A 17,634-nucleotide genomic window follows, 5' to 3' on the forward strand; every position below is an offset into this window, starting at 1 on the left:
AGTAGCTGCACAAGGTAACTAATTTTGTTCTATAAGAAGCCCTTCAAATTGACACAAACTGCTCAGTTCAGAAAAGAGCTTTGAGGGGTACTGCTAGTAGAGTGAAATGACTATTCACTCACCTTTTTGGCATTCCCAGGTCCAGCCATAAACGCAGACATGTCAAACAGCCTGTTGTTGACCACAGGGAGCATCTTCATGTACTGAAGCCCAACACCAGAGAAGCTCCTCATGTTATCCAGAAGCTCTACCCTCTGCTCTGAGCTCATCTTTGTCAAATCAGCATCCAGGATCACCGTCAGCACTGTGACCGGTTCCTCGTTCCCACACATGAACTGTTGGACGTCATTTTCAGTGGACGCCTGGTTAGACGTCAGCTGAGCTGAATCTGAATCCAGGCAATCTTCAGGGTGCACTGCAATGGAAAATACCTCTGAAGAAGACGAGGATTTAGTGTGGTTGGAGATGGACACGGTGATGTAGTGAACACCTTTATCCTCTTCCAAAGGTAGACCTTGCAAGATTCTGCTGCTGGCATCCCAGTGCAGCCATTCTGGGAGCGAGTCCTTACCCATCTCTGTAATCTGGAAGACAGAAGAGGGGGGAAAAAAAAGAGCCAGATAATTATATATATTAGCTAGCTTAACGGTTTTAGCATGTAGCTACAAAATATCCAAAAAACTGGGTTGGAAGGGGAGTTGGAGATGTACTATGATGTGGTTTGGTTTAGGCCAGGGGTGGGCAACATTTTAGATTTGTCCTTGATCCAACACAGCTGATTTAAATGGCTAAAAGTTCTCCAGAGGCCTGGTAATGAACTAATGATTTGATTCAAGTGTGTTGACCCAGGGTGAGATCTAAAACCTGCAGACCCTCGAGCCCTGGAGTTGGACACCCCAGGTTTAGGCTCTAATCAAACATGATTTCTGGTCAGCTTTGACAGTAGTCTAACAGTATCAGAAGACAGGTATGAAAGTTTTGGGACCTCTCTACTTCAATTTTGCAACGAACCCGATGTAAACGTAGCTTCTTTGTGTAAATCTGAAACGGCCCCTCGGTGCTCGTGCCGCTAGCAGTCAACCACAAATGTCGATGCTCAAATATAAATCATAGTTTGTCATCAGCGTCTGCATTAACATAACCCCTACGTCAACCATAAATCCAGTTTAAGCCTTCCTCCTTCAGCGCATATGGACACACTCAACAGAATTGTAATTTAAACCCGACTAAAATTAAAATAACTCGGCCAATTACACGGCTGGGGACGCCCACATGGCAGGAGGCTGATGGAGAGAAATGGATCGCAGGGGACTGACAATGCATCCGTGCACATAAATTCAAAAACAAGAGCGAATGCATCCTGCGCCGCCTCCCCGCCCCCGACCCTCCACCAGCCCCTACAAGTTAATTCTGCGGCTAATAAATCCTGGTTGATAAATTATGTAGAGGCAACGCTCCCTAGACACATCATTAATGCTCTAACCAGCACACAGGCGTCGCCGGGGGAAAACACACACAAACACACACAGCCATGCAAACAGTCGAACACACACACAGAAGCCTATTTTCCATGAGAGGTGCAGCGCATGTGGCCACCTCAACAAAAATCAAAAGCATGCCAGCAGCTGGACTTCTACCAGTTACCCCCTCGTGGACAACAAGTCTCCTAAATACCCCCCTTCACGCCCCCTGCTGGATAAGCGCCCTCAAGCCTTCTCTGGCAAACTCTTGGATCTCGTCCTTTTTTCCAGAAGCAGAGCAAACAGCAAAGGGACATAGTGGAAATAAGTTGTTCCAGTCATTTTATTTATATCTTCCTGCCTTTTCTTTGTTGCCTCGCCTGCTTTTCTCATCCTCAGTTTCCCGTCAACTTCACTCTACTTCCCTTTCTTTCTGCATCGCCATGCTCTCCTCTTTAGTCCCGCCTTCCTTTTCCTTCTGTCATTTCAAAGTGTCACAATTAAAATCTGATGCTCCTTTTCCCCGCCGCCAGATAAAAGCTCATTTCTGGATGTCACGATTCAGCTCGAAAATTATTACTGCAGGAAAACAAATTATAGATACAGTTCTGTCCACATAATTATAGATTACAGAAAAGCAGACAGGGCCCATTATAACCGACACTTGAGCTTCATAACATAGGCTGTTTGAAACCAGCAGCCTTCTGCGATGCTGCGCGGCGAGCAGCAGAGACGGCAAAAATATCAGAACGGGTCAACGGCTGGAAATCAAGAAACAAAAATCTTCAGCTTCCTCGGCTGATTGAGTTTGTCACAAAGTGTTCTCCAAAGACAGAACTTCAAACCAAACGCCTTCTGACACGGCGCTGCAAATTAAATCACAAAGAGACGACGAAGGACAGGCGAACTGTCGGGCAGCGATCTCCTCCAACTCGTCTCTAATTGTTCGGTAAATTGCTTAATTTGTGTCCGAATAGCAGAAGGATGATCGCTTACTTAAGAGTTGCTAATTAAATATGAGTGTGAGGAAAAAACACGGGTGATCATTTCACTTATCGAGGCCTATATCAGGAAAAACTCACTGCTGTGCTGTGTTAGTACCGTACCGGAGCCCCAGTAACACCAAACTGGGCCCCAGGTCCAGACAAACACAAAGGAACCGTCGCACCCCAATAAACATATCACCCTTTATACAGACATTCAAACAAATAATACTCAGTAAACCTAATTTTAGTAATTACTATATTTTTATGATCTCATTTCTTATTCTGCAGGGATGTAACTCATTTGCTATTTATCTAGGGATTGAGAGTAACGCAATTTCTATTCTCTGTATGTCCTGTACATGTGGCAGAATCGACAAATAAAGTTGACTTTGACTTTGACTAACTCCCTGGTGGGCTGTGAAGGTACTGCAGGTTAAAAAAAAATATTCAAAATCCTTAATTCTTATAAAGGTAAAAAAAATGACAAAAGTTAAAAATTTATATGACTTATTCCCTGAGGATTAAGCATAAAATCAAATTATAATCTTTGGTTTAATTCTTATATCAGGCAGTAGGACAGCATCCATTGGGACTCGTTCGTCTATTAAAATCTTCCTTTGGACTTCAGTTTTCAATTTTGAAAAGAAGTTAAAAGACTGAAGCACGAATGTGAAGTTTAAAAATGATTTATTCTTCATTTTGGGGGTGCGTTTGATCCCAAATTCACTGAAGAGACTTTAATTTGAAAAGTAAAGCTGCTGATGAATCAAATTCAAGAAATGAATGAAAGGAAACACAAAGGGAACAGTTCATTTTCCTCTCGTGTGATGATCAGAGCTGTGATTACAGGTTCGGGTCGGCTGCAGAACATTTTCATTCTTCACATGATCCCAACAAGCGTTAAGATATTAGCAAATAAAAATGGAGCGATTCACTGATTCGGCTGAGATGTGAATTGGACTTGTGTGTAGCTTTTTCTGGCAGTTTCCTGTTATTTTTGGACATTTCACAATTAAAAGGCGCTCGAGTAAATTCATCTCCACTTTAGTTTATTGTGGATCTCAGTTCTGAGGACTTCTCTTCCTATATGCATTTTTATATGCAGGAAAAATCCTGGTGAAATATAAAAAGCTCCTGCTGCTTGCTACCAGGCATCCACCACAGGGTGAAGACATGTCGGGAGAACGTGACGAGAGTGGAGCAGAAAATAAAAGATGACAATGAGAGGTGGTGCTGAATGATAAGCTGCAGGCCAGCTGTTCCCGTTAGCTGTGTGGATACAAACGGCAGATGAAGCTAGTCAAACCTGATGTTTTTTTTACTAAAAAACCCCAAAAACCCATCTTCCTGACCCGACTGACACTAAAACGGCAGCGGCACAGGCCCGACTCCAGCTGTGATTGGGTAAGCGCATCCCCTCCACAGCACATTCCCCAAAGCTGCTCTCCGAGGCAGCGTTCCTGGCTCGGCGTACGTTAAAACAGAACACAACAGCACCTTTTTAACTCCTGCATGAACCCAGCAGAGAGCGTGGAGTTTCCCGCTTCCCTAAAAGAACATGAAAAATACATCAAATCCTCTCAAAATGTCAAGAAAAATATTTCACATCTTTTCCCGGCACAAGTCTGCGGCGCAGAGGAGTTTGATGTTTGGCCCTAAAGGTTATCGTGCGCTCTCACGGGCTACTCTGGCTTCCCTTCTTCCTCCCATTTAGCACGCACCTCTGGCGAGGTTACAGCCCAAGCTCCTCTGAACCAGCCGGGAAACTTTGGGAGGATTGGTCTGCAGAGGAGAATGGAGGGCGCTAAACCGCTTTGTGGGACATTATTAAAGGTGAAGGCGAGGGATGTACGGACGTACCGAAGCAGCGAGCAGGATGAGAACCTTTCAGAGCTTCGGTTAAATGCTCGAGGACTTTACAGCAGAGAGTTCCTTTGCATCCAAAAAGACTTAATGCTTAATGATGACGTTGGTGCTTTATGGCCGATTCAAAGACCGAATCACTGACATGCAGACAGAGGTGTGGATGCCCCCCCACCCCCCCACTTAAAAGACTTAATTAAAGCCAAATACGTGATAATCTCAAAGTTGGGACTTGTTTCATCGTCTTTGAAACAAGTCCCAACTTTGTGGCTGACACATGCGTCAGCCACAAAGCCACCATGACTATCAGCTGCAACAAACTAGGCAGAAAATGTATTTGAAGTCTGTGTGAGCGACAGCCATGAAACACGAGGAGACGTTATCGCATATCAGCAGCATCATCCTCTTTTTCCTGCGCGTCACCGGGCTCGCTCGCTCTGCAGGCTCAGCTTCCTCATTCAGAGACGCAGCCTGGACAAAAAGTCAGAGACGGATCGCAGAGTATTCGCAGTGTGTCTGACGTGCAGAGGGCATGAGCTTTATTTTGAAACACCCCCTCTGACCTCTGGCACGTAGGCGTGGACACTAGCAGGCTCTTTAACGAAGCACTTCTGGTTCGAGCCCAGTGTTTGAGTTTTCATTCCATTAAAGTCATTTTTAAATGAAATGAAATTGAATATATTTTATAGAATTATATTTTTAATGTTGGCCATGTTATATTATTTATGTTCTATGACCTACATTAGCTGTTGTAAACGGGCCGCAGCGTCTCTGCCTGAGAGTAAACAAAGGTTTTCATGTCCTCTCTGACCAAAAGGACCCTCGTTGATAGCATCACAGTCGCTACGCTACAGGAGCAGCGCTTTTATAGACCGTCCCACCCGGTTCTGGCTTGTGAAGGTGTGGCCTGCATTAGCCACGCCCTGGATTTGGACACAGGTAACACGTGTTAACGATCACAGGTGGTGTGACACATAATTAACTTCACTTCTGTCCTCACTCTCTTCACACCCGGCGCTCTAATGACCTGATAATATGGCACATAGATACACCGCCTTTATGAAACACTGGACAGACACACACACACACACACACACACACACACACACTTTTGTTACCTCGAGAAAAATGCAATCACAGAGCTCTTTCAAAGAAGTCCAAGAGTGGGAGCGAGCGCGAGGCAGATAGACTGAGATAGTGACAAAGACAGGAAGCAGGAATGAGTGAGAGAAAGAAAACGAGAGGTCAAGCAAGAATAATGAGAGAGAAAATGAGGGAGAGATCTCCTAAACATGGACATATTACGAGGAGGCGTCGAGTCTCGCAGCAGAAAGAAAGCAGCTCATTGTCGCAGCGAGAGGCGAACGCCGAGAAAGGAGTCCATTGTTACGGCGGACCTGGTGACAGCTCCACAGATAAGCCTCATATTTGGGAGGAGGACGAGGATGAGGAGGTGCAGCGGGAGCACAGTGATGCGATATGATGACTTGGGGCGAAATGAACCTCAGAGTGAGATGAAGGAGGACAGAGGGAGCGTGAAGGGAGGAAGAGAAGGAGGAATGATGGGGGGAGCAGAGGAGTGTAAGGAAATGCAAAGAGGGGAGAAGTAGAGCGAGGTGAAAGGCTCAGCGTGGGGCGAGTGAGAAAGGTTGCATTCAGAGAGCAGGCGGGTGGGGGGGTTGCAGGAAACCTGCAGAGGGAGAGAGGGCAAGATGGGAATGGCTGCCTGGCACAGTCGAAGGTTTCCAGTGGAAAATATGAAGACGGACGGACGAGCTATTGGGGGGGGCTTCAGCTGGCCAACAGGCAGGCGGATGTTTATGGGGGGAAATCCATCTTAGAGCCTATTTTCTGCTGTTAAAAATTCGAGGCCCCGTCCACAGCAGGCACACTCACACTCTCGCGGTGCAGTCAAGGAATTGGAAATATATGAGCAGCGAGGGCCGCGAGCTGTCCAACTCCCAAATGTCAGCTTGATCGCAAAAAACAACCAAGTTTTTAAAATGGAAAAGTTCTGAGATCGGAAAATGGGTTTAAAGGCAGTTCGATACGAACGCCGCTCTCCAAATTCACTATGGAGAACACTCAAGCCATTTTCACACAGGTCACTGTGGACTTTTTCCCCACAGTCGTCCTTCTGTCATGCGGCACAGGAAACACATTCTGCACTCCTGGAAATACTGTTTGTTATAGGTGACGGGGTCTGACGAGGCACCGCTCAGGAGCCACACGGGACTGAGCCAGGCTGAGCGCAGCATCTGCACAGCACCTCTGTCTGACACCTCAAAGGCTTCGGCCTCTACAGCAGTAAAGACGTCCAACAACAGGAGGTCATCCTGGGAGCGAGGACTGAACCCTGGACTTTTACCCCGGAGGCAACAGCTTTGTATTTGGGACCGTTTACTTTAACTGGAATGACTCTAACACAGCTTCATACAACATGCCTCGTTCACCCATTCATACAAGCACTTGCATCTGTGCTCAAGTCCTTTCTATCCACCAATGACACGCATTCATACTCTGATGAATGCAACTTGGTGTTAGTAATATTGTCCAAGGACATTCGACATGTAGATGGGAGCAGCCGTGGATCAAACCACCAACCTGCTCTACCTCTGTGACTTATGCCGGGCAGTATTTTAGCAATAATTTGGTTTCCTGGAACCGTTTATTAAGTGTCAAGTCTGAGCCTCAGTTAAGCTTAGAACACCATCATCTTTGGCGTTTTTCATCAATGGAACTGCTTCTTCCTGGTAAAAGGAAGTTTTTCCTTCCCACTTTCGCCAAGTGCTTGATTGTAGGAGTTTTCCCTGTATGATTGTAGGATCCTTACCTTACAATAAACAGCGCCATGAGGCAACAGTTCTCGTGTTTTGTTGTTAGTTTTATATTTTACAATAAAGGCTATCTATATTCTATTATTATATTCTATATTATTATATTATATTCTATATTCTAGTAGAAATAACCGAACTGAACTGATACCACCCTTTGTTCTGATTTTCTAAGCGCTCATTCACGGGACTGTTACCTGCACAAACATGTGATCAGTACTGCAGTTCCTGCTGGCGAATTCGGACGAACAATGAAAATCATACAGAACACACACGTGGAAAAAACACAGATTTACACACAGCTACAGAGGTAAGTTAGACACAGTGCTGGTTTGTAATCTGCTGAAAGCTTTAAGGTATCAAACAAGATTTTCCATTCTCAGTATAACTAAAAAGAGAAGTGTTAATGTCGGCATTTATCCAATAACAGCTGCAATATGCAATTATTATAAATTATATATACACCTGCATTATAAACCAAAATTGAATTAATACATCCTCAAATATAAAAATATACACCCAGAACTCTGCATGTTTGTGGAAGGTGGGTTTACTTCATGGTCATAAAGTCAAACAGGGGTGTAGATTCCCACAGATGAAACACGTTCCAGGAAAAATATACTCTTCCTATTAACAGGCTCTATTTCAGGATCAATGTGGGATCCACAGGAATCAGCGGCATCAGGAAGACATTATGGGCTGTGGGAGTTTAAGAAGTCATTAAAATGTTTGCGACTGCTGCGCACAAGTTTGCAGTTACACGCACACGTGTGTGCACGTCACACACACTCATAACCACACACACGCGCCTATTATAAAGTCGTTAAAGTATGACGATGAAGCGGCTCTGGGCTACAAAACCTGTGCTGAAGTATGCGCTCTTTATATCACACACACACACACACACACACACTGTGGAAAACCCGGCCGCCAAGGCCTGCGGCACGCTCACAAAGCTCTCCTCCTGTGTCTCTCTATCCCTCTCTCTCCGTTTTCTTGCCGTTACAATAACGAGCCAACAGAAGCCGGCCATTGTGGGACTCCAGCTGTGTGGGTGAGAGATTCAAAGGGAGGGAAGAGAAAGATGTGCGTGCATCAGCCGCTCCTGCAGGAGGAGAAAAGACGAGTGTGTGAAGCGGCCGAGAAAAAAGGTTGCAGGAGAGTGTGTGTCGTGTTATGACAAGGACGAGTGGAAGGCGAGCGAGGAGCCGAGCGCACAGCTTGCGGCCTTTGCAGAGACCGTCCGAGGAGCAGGCTCGACTTAGCAAACACGACAGAGCCGAGCTTCCTACCGCGCTACGCCGGACGCGCGAGCGAGGAAAATGAAACCGTGTAAACAAAGCCAGCCGAGACAGATGTGTGTGTGAGAGCAGAGAAGCTGAGCTGGAAGGGCAAAGAAAATGAAAGACTGCGTGCACACACACACACGCTGCATATAATGTGCATGCACGTGTACTGTGTGCTAAAAACAATAAACGTGTGTGTTTGTTATCTTGTCTCAGCGTGTGGCTCGGTTTTCGCAGACTCTCACTTTCAGCTCTGACTAATGCTGCAGCCCCACCACACCACAATTACTCACCACACACACACACACACACACACACACACACACACACACACACACACACACACACACACACACACTATCCTCAGCAGTAGAAAATGTTCCACTATCTCTTTACTCTCAGCCTCACGAGGAATGCAGAGCACAGGAGTACACACACACCTACACACACACCCACATCTTCATCTTCCTCTGCAGCGCTCGAACACAAATACCTCAGAATAGAGACTGGCCTAAATATCTGTCAGCCGATGAAACAGATCTGCTCTCCAAAGCCGTCCTCTAAAATGACATGGTACCTCCGTCTCCACAATTCTCTCCATCTTCCATCTTTGTCTCTTAAATTTATTTTCTCCCTGTTATCTTTCCTGGAACCTCACCTTTCCTCACCTTGCATCTTGTAAACTCTTCCCGTTCATTACTGAACTCGAGCAGTCTTATTCTGTTTACTGATGACACAAAGTTATTCCATTTTTCACTGAAAAAAGTTGCCAAACACAAAGCAAACACCTGGGGTGGAGGTGGGTTGCAAAGTGGCTTGCAGGAGCACGCTGAAGCGGCTTAAATGGCGTGTCCTGCGTCAGCCGCAGATGACCACATGGCCTTGGTCACATTTGCTGAACGTGTACGCTCGTCTCGCCGTTGAATTATGTCAGCGGCTGGGATTTAAGGCATCAGCTGGAAAAATATGTCTAAAAAATGACATAAAATCTCAAAAAGTAGCAAAAGAGAAAACGGTGCTCACAGCATTACAGTCCTGAGTGAGCCGAGCGAGAGACTCAGCAGTGATTCACAGTAAAGAGTAAACTAAAGACAGCGCTGTGGGCCAAATAAGAACGCTGTTAAATCCTTTGTGACACGGCTACAATGGAGGGAAAAAAATGGACAATTAAGCACACGTCACACAAAGTTACGCTCCCATCATTTCTTCTGAGATGTGAATAAAAGGAGCTCAACCACAATTCGATTTGCTCTTCTGTTTGACGGACTCAGTTTCCCACCGGCCGTCTTCATCGGGAGACCTGACAGAGCGAGCGCGTCCTTAAAGACGACGGACTCGGCCGAGACCTCGCTTGTCCCCAGGTCAGCAATTACGCCCTTTTTCTTTGCTGAATAAAACATTAGCCCTCTATATCCGGCTAACGAGCTTTAGTGCTGACACCAGCCATTAAATTTGAAACGCGGTGCTCGGGGATAATGAGAGACACGGTATAGAGCGTCCTTCTTTTGAAGCGGCGGTGACGCTGAATGCTGCAGCCTGAAGAGGAGACAGAAATAAGATCGGTTTGAGATGAGAGGAACGACACGGACGGCCTCCTTCCAAGTCGAGATTTCAGCCTGTTTATATTAACACCGTTGGAAGAGCGAGACCGAACAGAGCACACCGGGGTACTTGGGTACTGAAATCTAAGGCCATGTTTTTCTGGGGTATTTGTAGCCTTAACGATTGGCTGCCAAGTGTTTTCTGTGTGAGTGTGGAAAAAAAGTTGGCGTTCATCCTCCAGCTTCACTGTGCTAATGTTATGCTAACATAGCTGTGTCACTAGCAATCACGTAGCACAACATTATATAGCAGCTAGCCCAACTTCAGTAACCCTAAAAACATCACTGCTGTTTAGTTTTCTGTCTTCATTTATGTTGGAAGTGGTAGCAGAGCTGTACGTTTGAATTAGTTTCAAAAATCTCTCAGTCAGAACATGCTATGAAATGTTTAGGTGGAAACTAGCGAGCAGATATTTTAGGCCATATCGCCCAGCCCTACGGTGCGCCTTAAAAAATATGATAACTTCTACCTTCTTTAGCTTTAACTTTTTGTGCGATGGTTAGCATCTTCCTACCGCAGATGCCTTTCATGGTACAAAACGTTTCGTTGACATTGTTGTTTGTTGGCGAGAAAACTTACAAACATACAGTGCAGCACTTCAGAGTCACACTGCTAGCATCGAAGATTTATGTAAATTTGACAAGCTGAACGCATTCTGGACTGTACACACAGCACGAGATCGATTGACAATGAGAAAAAAAGCGTGCAAAATTGCACCAAAAAAATCAGCGAAACAGCGAGGCCGTGAAAGGTGAACCGCGTTATAGCGAGGGACCACTGTAATATATGCACAGCCACCCATTGGTCAGTGACGTCTGGCGTTTGTTTCCAAATTGACCTTGATGTTGTTAAATGAGACATATTTCTACACCCTGCTCTAACATCCTGTACGGCTAAAGTACAGAGACAACTGTCTCTTATAGTCTTATGTGTAAATATGCTGGATATTTTTAATGGACTTTATACATTTCAGATTTAGATGTACTGATTTTTTTTACATTGTCAGTCTGACGGCCAGTAAATCCATTATGTTTGTCAGGTGCACTGACTGGTGTCAAGTGGCTTTTCTGTTCTATTCTATTGTATTCTATTAAAAGGAATAGTACACCGATTGGTTCTCTCTCACTGTGGATGGTTTGGGTTTAAACCTCAGGCCCAGCAGATCTGGTCTTCTAATCTAATTTGCGCTATTATTTCTTTTTTTCGGCAAAGCAGCCAAACCACAAAAGCCGACAGAGCCTGCATGTTGTGGAGGAAGCTGCCTGCTGACAGTGAATATGGGAGTGATTTCAGCTGATTGAAAAGGCTGATAGCGTGTCACGAGGACTCTCTCCTGATTGGGTTGCAGGCACCTCAGTGAGACTCTGCCCAACATTCGGGCCGATGCCGTACTTTTCGAACTTTGTGCACACAGTGAAGCATCACTACTGCTTTGACTTATTAAGGCAGTCAACACACAATCTAAGACCGCAGCGTCTAAAAATAAACTGCCACTGTAACTTTCACACACCAAATATGGCTCGGCTCACCGAGCCTGGCAAACCAATGAAAGCAGCCCACCACGCTCCAGCTCCACTCCCCCTTTGGGCGACAACCAAGCATGCAGGAGGATCCCGGCCAGTCCAGAAGCCGTGGTTGCCTGGCTACGGAGGCACACACCAAAACAACGTCGCCGGGAGGCATTTTTTCAGCAGCACGAGCAGTATTTACTTTCAGAAACGAAACCACTGAAATGAGCTCCATCTTTCTCTGCCGTGCTTTTCTTTGGGAGGTTAGGGAGTCAAACGGTGGCTGTTTGGCAGTAATTATATGTGCTAAAGGTCAAAGGGAAATCACGCCCTGAAACCCAACACTGACATGAAGGCATCAATGTGAGTAGCAGAGAAGCAGCTTGACACTATGAGCAGGAGAGTCCCAGAATGTGAAGCGCACAAACCCTCATTTTAAACTGAGAGCCATCAAATTGTGAATGAATTTGTGGGAGCATATAATTTGGAACATATGAATCAAGAAGCCTCGCCTGCTGTATGTTTAATTACATAGCAACATGGCCACCGCCGTCCCGGTGCCAGTAAACCCATCGCACCGTGCTAGCTTACAGCTAGGGTGACTCATATGTTCTGGTGTGTTTTTATCTTTGGGTCGCCTCCTCCCTCCTGCTCTCTTAATACCAGTTTTCCACTGCTATCCTGCCAGCTAACAGCTCCGGAGCTACAGGGGCTCACAATGTAAGCCTGTCTGTAAAAAAAGACTGCAGGACAAGCAGAGAGGCCCGCGACAAAGAGTGACAATGCTGCCATTATCAGAGGAGAGCCTCGAGAGCCAGAATGAAAAGTTTTTGTGAGTAAAGAGACGTGGACGCAAATGGAAAGAAGGGGAAATAACAGAATGACGGCTGCGGTTTTAAAACCCATCGAAAAGAAAATGCAGAGGGAGTCTGGCAAAAAAGGAGAAAATTACAGAGAAGGGAAAGAAAGAAAAATAATTTTTGCTCGTGCTTGTGTTGCAAGCTAATCTGCAGTAGCTGAAATGGGAGACAGATTGCTGATGTGGAAGAAAAAAGATGAAGCACAGAAAAGAAAGGGAGTTCCCTTCAGTCGTGGGCAGAGAGCGGTGGAAATTTAACAAGAAAAAGAGACGGCGAATGATTGGGGGGGGGGGGGGGGGGGGGGCAGGAGGATGAGATCTAATTGAGAGGAGGGAAAAGGATACAGCGGGGAGGAGAAGAGAAAGTTAGTTTTCCCACCAAAATGCCCCCGAGGGAGCCGCCGTTAACAACAACAAGCCACTGTCTCCGTTCATCAGGAGGGGAGTGATCCAAACAGCGAGTCGATGTGTTCTGACAACCGCACGCACGCAGCCGCTTCCTCCCTGCGTGCAAACACACAGCAACACGCAGCCGCAAATATGCATGCATCTACAAGTGTGCGGCCACTTATTCTGCTGTATGTGTGCAGGAAACTTGAAGATTTGGCTGTTTAGATTTGGATCCACTAGTCCGTGTCATCGGGAAGAAGCGCACCCGACTCAAATTCAGCCTACAGCAGCACGGCGAGCCCAAGGAAGCGCCAAGAAGATGACGAGACAGGCCTAAAGAATCCCAGCTTTAACCTCCTTGGAGCTGGCGTACACATATGTGGACGTCACATTTTGGGTTATTTAGACCAAAATACTCAATTTTGCTCTATAAAGGGCCTGAATCCACTTACGAGGACGTTATACTGCTACTGTTCTATCGAAATTTTAAATGAATATCCTCATATGTGGCAGCACGGTGGTACGGTGGTTAGCACTGTTGCCGCACAGCAAGAAGGTCCCGAGTTCAATACCACCATCAGGCCGGGGTCTTTCTGTGTGGAGTTTGCACAGACATGCAGACATGCAGCTTGTGGGGATAGGTTAATTGATTAATTCAAATTGCCCACAGGTGTGAATGCGGGAGTGAACGTGAGTGCGAATGGTTGTCTGTCCCTGTGTGTTAGCCCTGCTACAGACTGGTGACCTGTCCAGGGTGTACTCCGCCTCTCGCCCTATGACAGCTGGGATAGGCTCCAGCACCCCCCGCAACCCTGAAGAGGATAAGCGGAAGCGAATGGATGGATGGATGAAAAAATATCTGGTAATTCTTCGTTTTTATATTCATCAATCACCCCAAACATCAAAGAGAAATTAAAAATGCATGCCGTGGAAGAGTTCCGGTTTTAGGAAGTTAACATCACTGCCTAAAATGGTGCTAAGAGGTCTACGTTATCCTAACAGAGCACTTGGCTCTCGCTCTGCAGGCCTACTTGTTGTTCCTAGAGTATTTAAAAGTAGAATGGGAGGTAGAGCCTTCAGTTTTCAGGCCCCTCTTCTGTGGAACCAGCTTCCAGTTTGGTTTCAGGAGACAGACACTATCTCTACTTTCAAGATTAGGCTTCAAACTTTTGATAAAGGGCTGATCAGGTGATGCTGAATCAGCCACTGGCAACAAAAGACTCCCCCAAATCTTCCCACCGTTGCCAACTAACGGGATCTTTTTGGACACCAGCTCCACGCGGTAACAGCCGCTCCCTACAGTCTGCCAGCAGAGAACCATGTTGAGCCCATAACTGTGTCGTCTGTTGGAAACGTTGGTTCATGCTATAACAGTACGAAGTGTTAACATTATGGCACTTCAAATAATTTCGAGTCTCATATTAACCAAAATGCCATTTAATCATATAGTGTAGTATTAAGTGGACACGGCCCTGAAAAACAAAGGCATTAGACTCCGTGTCCTTCAGTGGTAGAAAGCTGTAGACTCTCGCCCACGAAAAAGTAGACAACAGGGGACCATCATTTACTGAGAAAGTTACTGAGACACTGTTGTTTAGAGTAGAATGGCGTAGCGGGTAATAAAACTGTTAAGCGTGCGTCACCATTTTGAGATCCGTGGCACCGTGTCATGCAGGACGCATCACCCTTCTAGAAGTATTGTGTAAGAAAATAAAAGTTGATGGTCTCCTGAGCAGTGGTTTGTCTTCCATCGGATGCCTCTGAGGAATCAAAAGAACTCGGTGAAGTGTTGATATTCAACAGAAGCTGTCCAAGCCCGACTGTTTGGTGTACAGTCTGCGTTTCCTTGGCAGCACAGTCAACAGCAGAACTATCAGGCGGTGCAGCGGCTGATATGAATGCACTGACTTTCAGTGCAAACCATAACTTGGTGTGGTTTAAAAGCTGCTGCTGAAACCCTGACCATCAGCAGAAGGGACCAAAGGGGCTTCGGTGCTTTGATTGGGCAGCAGTTACAGGTGCAGGAGGTGGACGGGGAAAGCAAGGTTGATGCATCTCTGCTTCGACTCCAGATCCAGATAAATGGTAGAAAAATACAGATAGACTTCTGACGAGGGTCACCTGCTAAACCATCCATCTGACTGAAGTAGTTCTAGTAACACTGAATAAGAGATTCCCAACACTGTCCACACTGAGCATGTGTCGGAGTGATTCACTCTCTCTTTCTCCAGCTCACACCTCCTCCTCCTCCTCCTCTGGGTGTGAGCTCAGATCTTTCAAGCAGAGCAAGACCAGCGTTTTACCAAATAAACTGTTTGTTATCCAGAGTTTTGCTTTGAGGCGCTTTTACGTGGAGGACAAAGACGCAGGGAGTGGAGGCGTGTTGGAGGGAGGGTGGGGGTCCTTCCACAAAGTAATTATGAAAGGGTTAGCTGTGAGTATCTGTCTTTAATCTTCATGCACAATCACAACATTGAGATAACAGAGCAGTACGCAGCATCTGCTCACAGGCAAACAGATGATTACCCACATAGGCTTCTTTCGTTTTCCGTGAACTGAAGCACAAAAGAATTTTCAGCTAGCGTCAGTTATTTCCTGGAATAAAAAAAGGAAAAGCGGGTAAGCGTGCTTTGCCTGCCAGCGAGCCCATCAGCCAATCAGCTAATTACGCTGGTAATTGCAGTAATGAGGCAATGGAGAGTGCTCATCTGCTGGCCAGAAAGCCCAAACTTCCAGCCACTTCCATTAATAACAGCAGAGAGAACCACAGCAGGGTCGTCGAGTCCCAGCAGCACCTGCACGCAGACGCCACGATCGCAAAGGTTCTGGCTCTCCAGCCGCTCTGAATGATAACATCCAAAATAAGAAAAGTAAGACCTCCTCTTCCACCTCTGTTTGGGCGCTCTGCAGTTTGCACACATCGTCCAAACCTTTTCATCTATTCCAATAGGGCTGCTCAATTAATCGAATTTTAATCACGATTACGATCTGGGCTTTCAACGATCATTAAAAATGACTGAGCCGATTATTAGCCCCTCCCTCATTTATCCGCGACACCTTAAAGGCCGGTCCGTGAAAATATTGTCGGGCATAAACCGTCCGTGGTGCAAAAAAGGTTGGAGACCTCTGATTAAGAGGACCCGAGGGAAGCTCGGAAAGCTAAGCAGAAGTTATTTGGAGAGGAGAGTGACTGCTGTTGGTTGAAAAGAGTTAAAAAAATAAAAAAAAACTTCAGTGGTGTTGCACACTATTTTATATTATTTTTTTAAAGTCATTGTTAACCCTTTAAAGCCGGTCAGAGCAGCACGCTCCGTTTTGCGTAACTATTTTTAAATCCCTCTAGAACCTGAACCGTGTAAGCTAGCGCAATAATTTGTTTTGCATATGAAACCGGAGGAGTTGTACTTACATCTGATGCCATCAGCTTGTCCTCGGTCACGGTTTCCTTCCACATGTAGCTTTGCAAAAATTGCATAAAAAGCGCTTGCAGGAACAAAAACATAATATTCCAGAAACACGCTTTGCCGTTCCTATCAGCTGGTCGTAACACTTCCCACAGTGAAATGATGCACCTGCTGTTTTCTTTGCAAATTTGCATCATAGGATTGTTTTTTGTTTTTCCTGCAGTATATAAAAATTGCTGTATCTCCAAAATAAAACTATGAAGACACTCAAAATAAATTTCCTGTGGTGGGAAACTATTTTTTGCAACTTTATTGCATTTAAAGTTTTGAGGGATAAACCTCTTAAACTTCTCCAAGTAGAAATATATGTAAACAAAACAAAAGCGATTTTCAATTTTTTTTGTAGTTTATTGCACTTTTTTGCAATTTATGTAATTACTATGGACTTAATGCATACATATTATTAAAATATGGGCTATAACAGTTGTATTGATGTATAGCAACTTGAAATGCTCCCACAAATGGCACTACAGCATGTACAAAAAAATAAATAAAAATAATATAAGCTCTGGTGGACTTGGTTCTATAGTAGGTCTTAAAGGGTTAAATAAATATCGTCAAATAATCGTGATCTCAATTTCAGTGAAAATAATCGTGATTATCATTTTTGCCATAATCGAGCAGCCCTATATTCCAAAAGCTTTCAAATCGCTCCACTCTGACAAGGTTAACCTGCCACGAATCTGCCCGGAGTGGAGAGCTGAGCAGATGTCTGTCTACTTTCCTGAACTCATCTCAGGTACAAAAACATTTGTCTAATAACACGCCAACAACAGCTTCAGAGCCGCTCGCTGCTGTGTGTTCACAAACAGGTAATCGGTGAAGACTGGACACGCGTTTCAACGCTGCCAGTGTCTGAATCTGAAGTTCTAGCAGCTTTCAGACCTCCCTGATGGTACAACCCGCTGGAGAGCTCCCCAACATGCCAGCTGGAAACCAGCATAGCAACAGATACAGCTGAAATAACAAGACTGACCATGTGCATTTGTTGCATGAGTTGGAAAAACAGTTTAGCACGGCAGCTGGTCCGAGGATGAGGAAGGGCAGCAATTTAATGATGTGCGTTCTTTAAAGCATGTTTGAGCTTCATACCTGCAGAGGCGGGATGAAGCTGTCTTAGGCTACGTTCACACTGCAGGCAAAAGCGCATCAAATCCGATTTTTTTGACCCTATGCGACCCATATCCCATCATGGTGTGACAGTGTGAACGGCACAAATCCGATCTGGGTCACGTTCGTATGTGGTACTGAATCCGATACATATCTGATGTTTTAGAAAGCGACTGCTGTTTGATGGTCACGTCGCATTAAATCCGTCTTTTACGTCACCGACACAAGACAGACGCCAATTATCAGCGCCGGAGAAGACATCGTGAACGCTT

The 17,634-nt window shown here is 45.5% G+C and overlaps 1 protein-coding gene across 4 annotated transcripts in view; it reads right to left on the reverse strand.

Moving 5' to 3' along the window:
• dag1 (dystroglycan 1) overlaps nt 1-17,634 on the reverse strand; it is a 61,735-nt gene that overhangs the window by 4,021 nt on the left and 40,080 nt on the right. For all 4 annotated transcript variants that reach the window (XM_026166564.1, XM_026166568.1, XM_026166566.1 and 1 more), the window contains exon 3: nt 123-584. In XM_026166564.1, coding sequence (XP_026022349.1) covers nt 123-584 — 462 coding nt within the window. The remainder of the gene's footprint in view (nt 1-122; nt 585-17,634) is intronic.

This window comes from Astatotilapia calliptera, chromosome 5 (genome assembly GCF_900246225.1).
Source record: "Astatotilapia calliptera chromosome 5, fAstCal1.2, whole genome shotgun sequence".
Classification (NCBI taxonomy): domain Eukaryota; kingdom Metazoa; phylum Chordata; class Actinopteri; order Cichliformes; family Cichlidae; genus Astatotilapia; species Astatotilapia calliptera.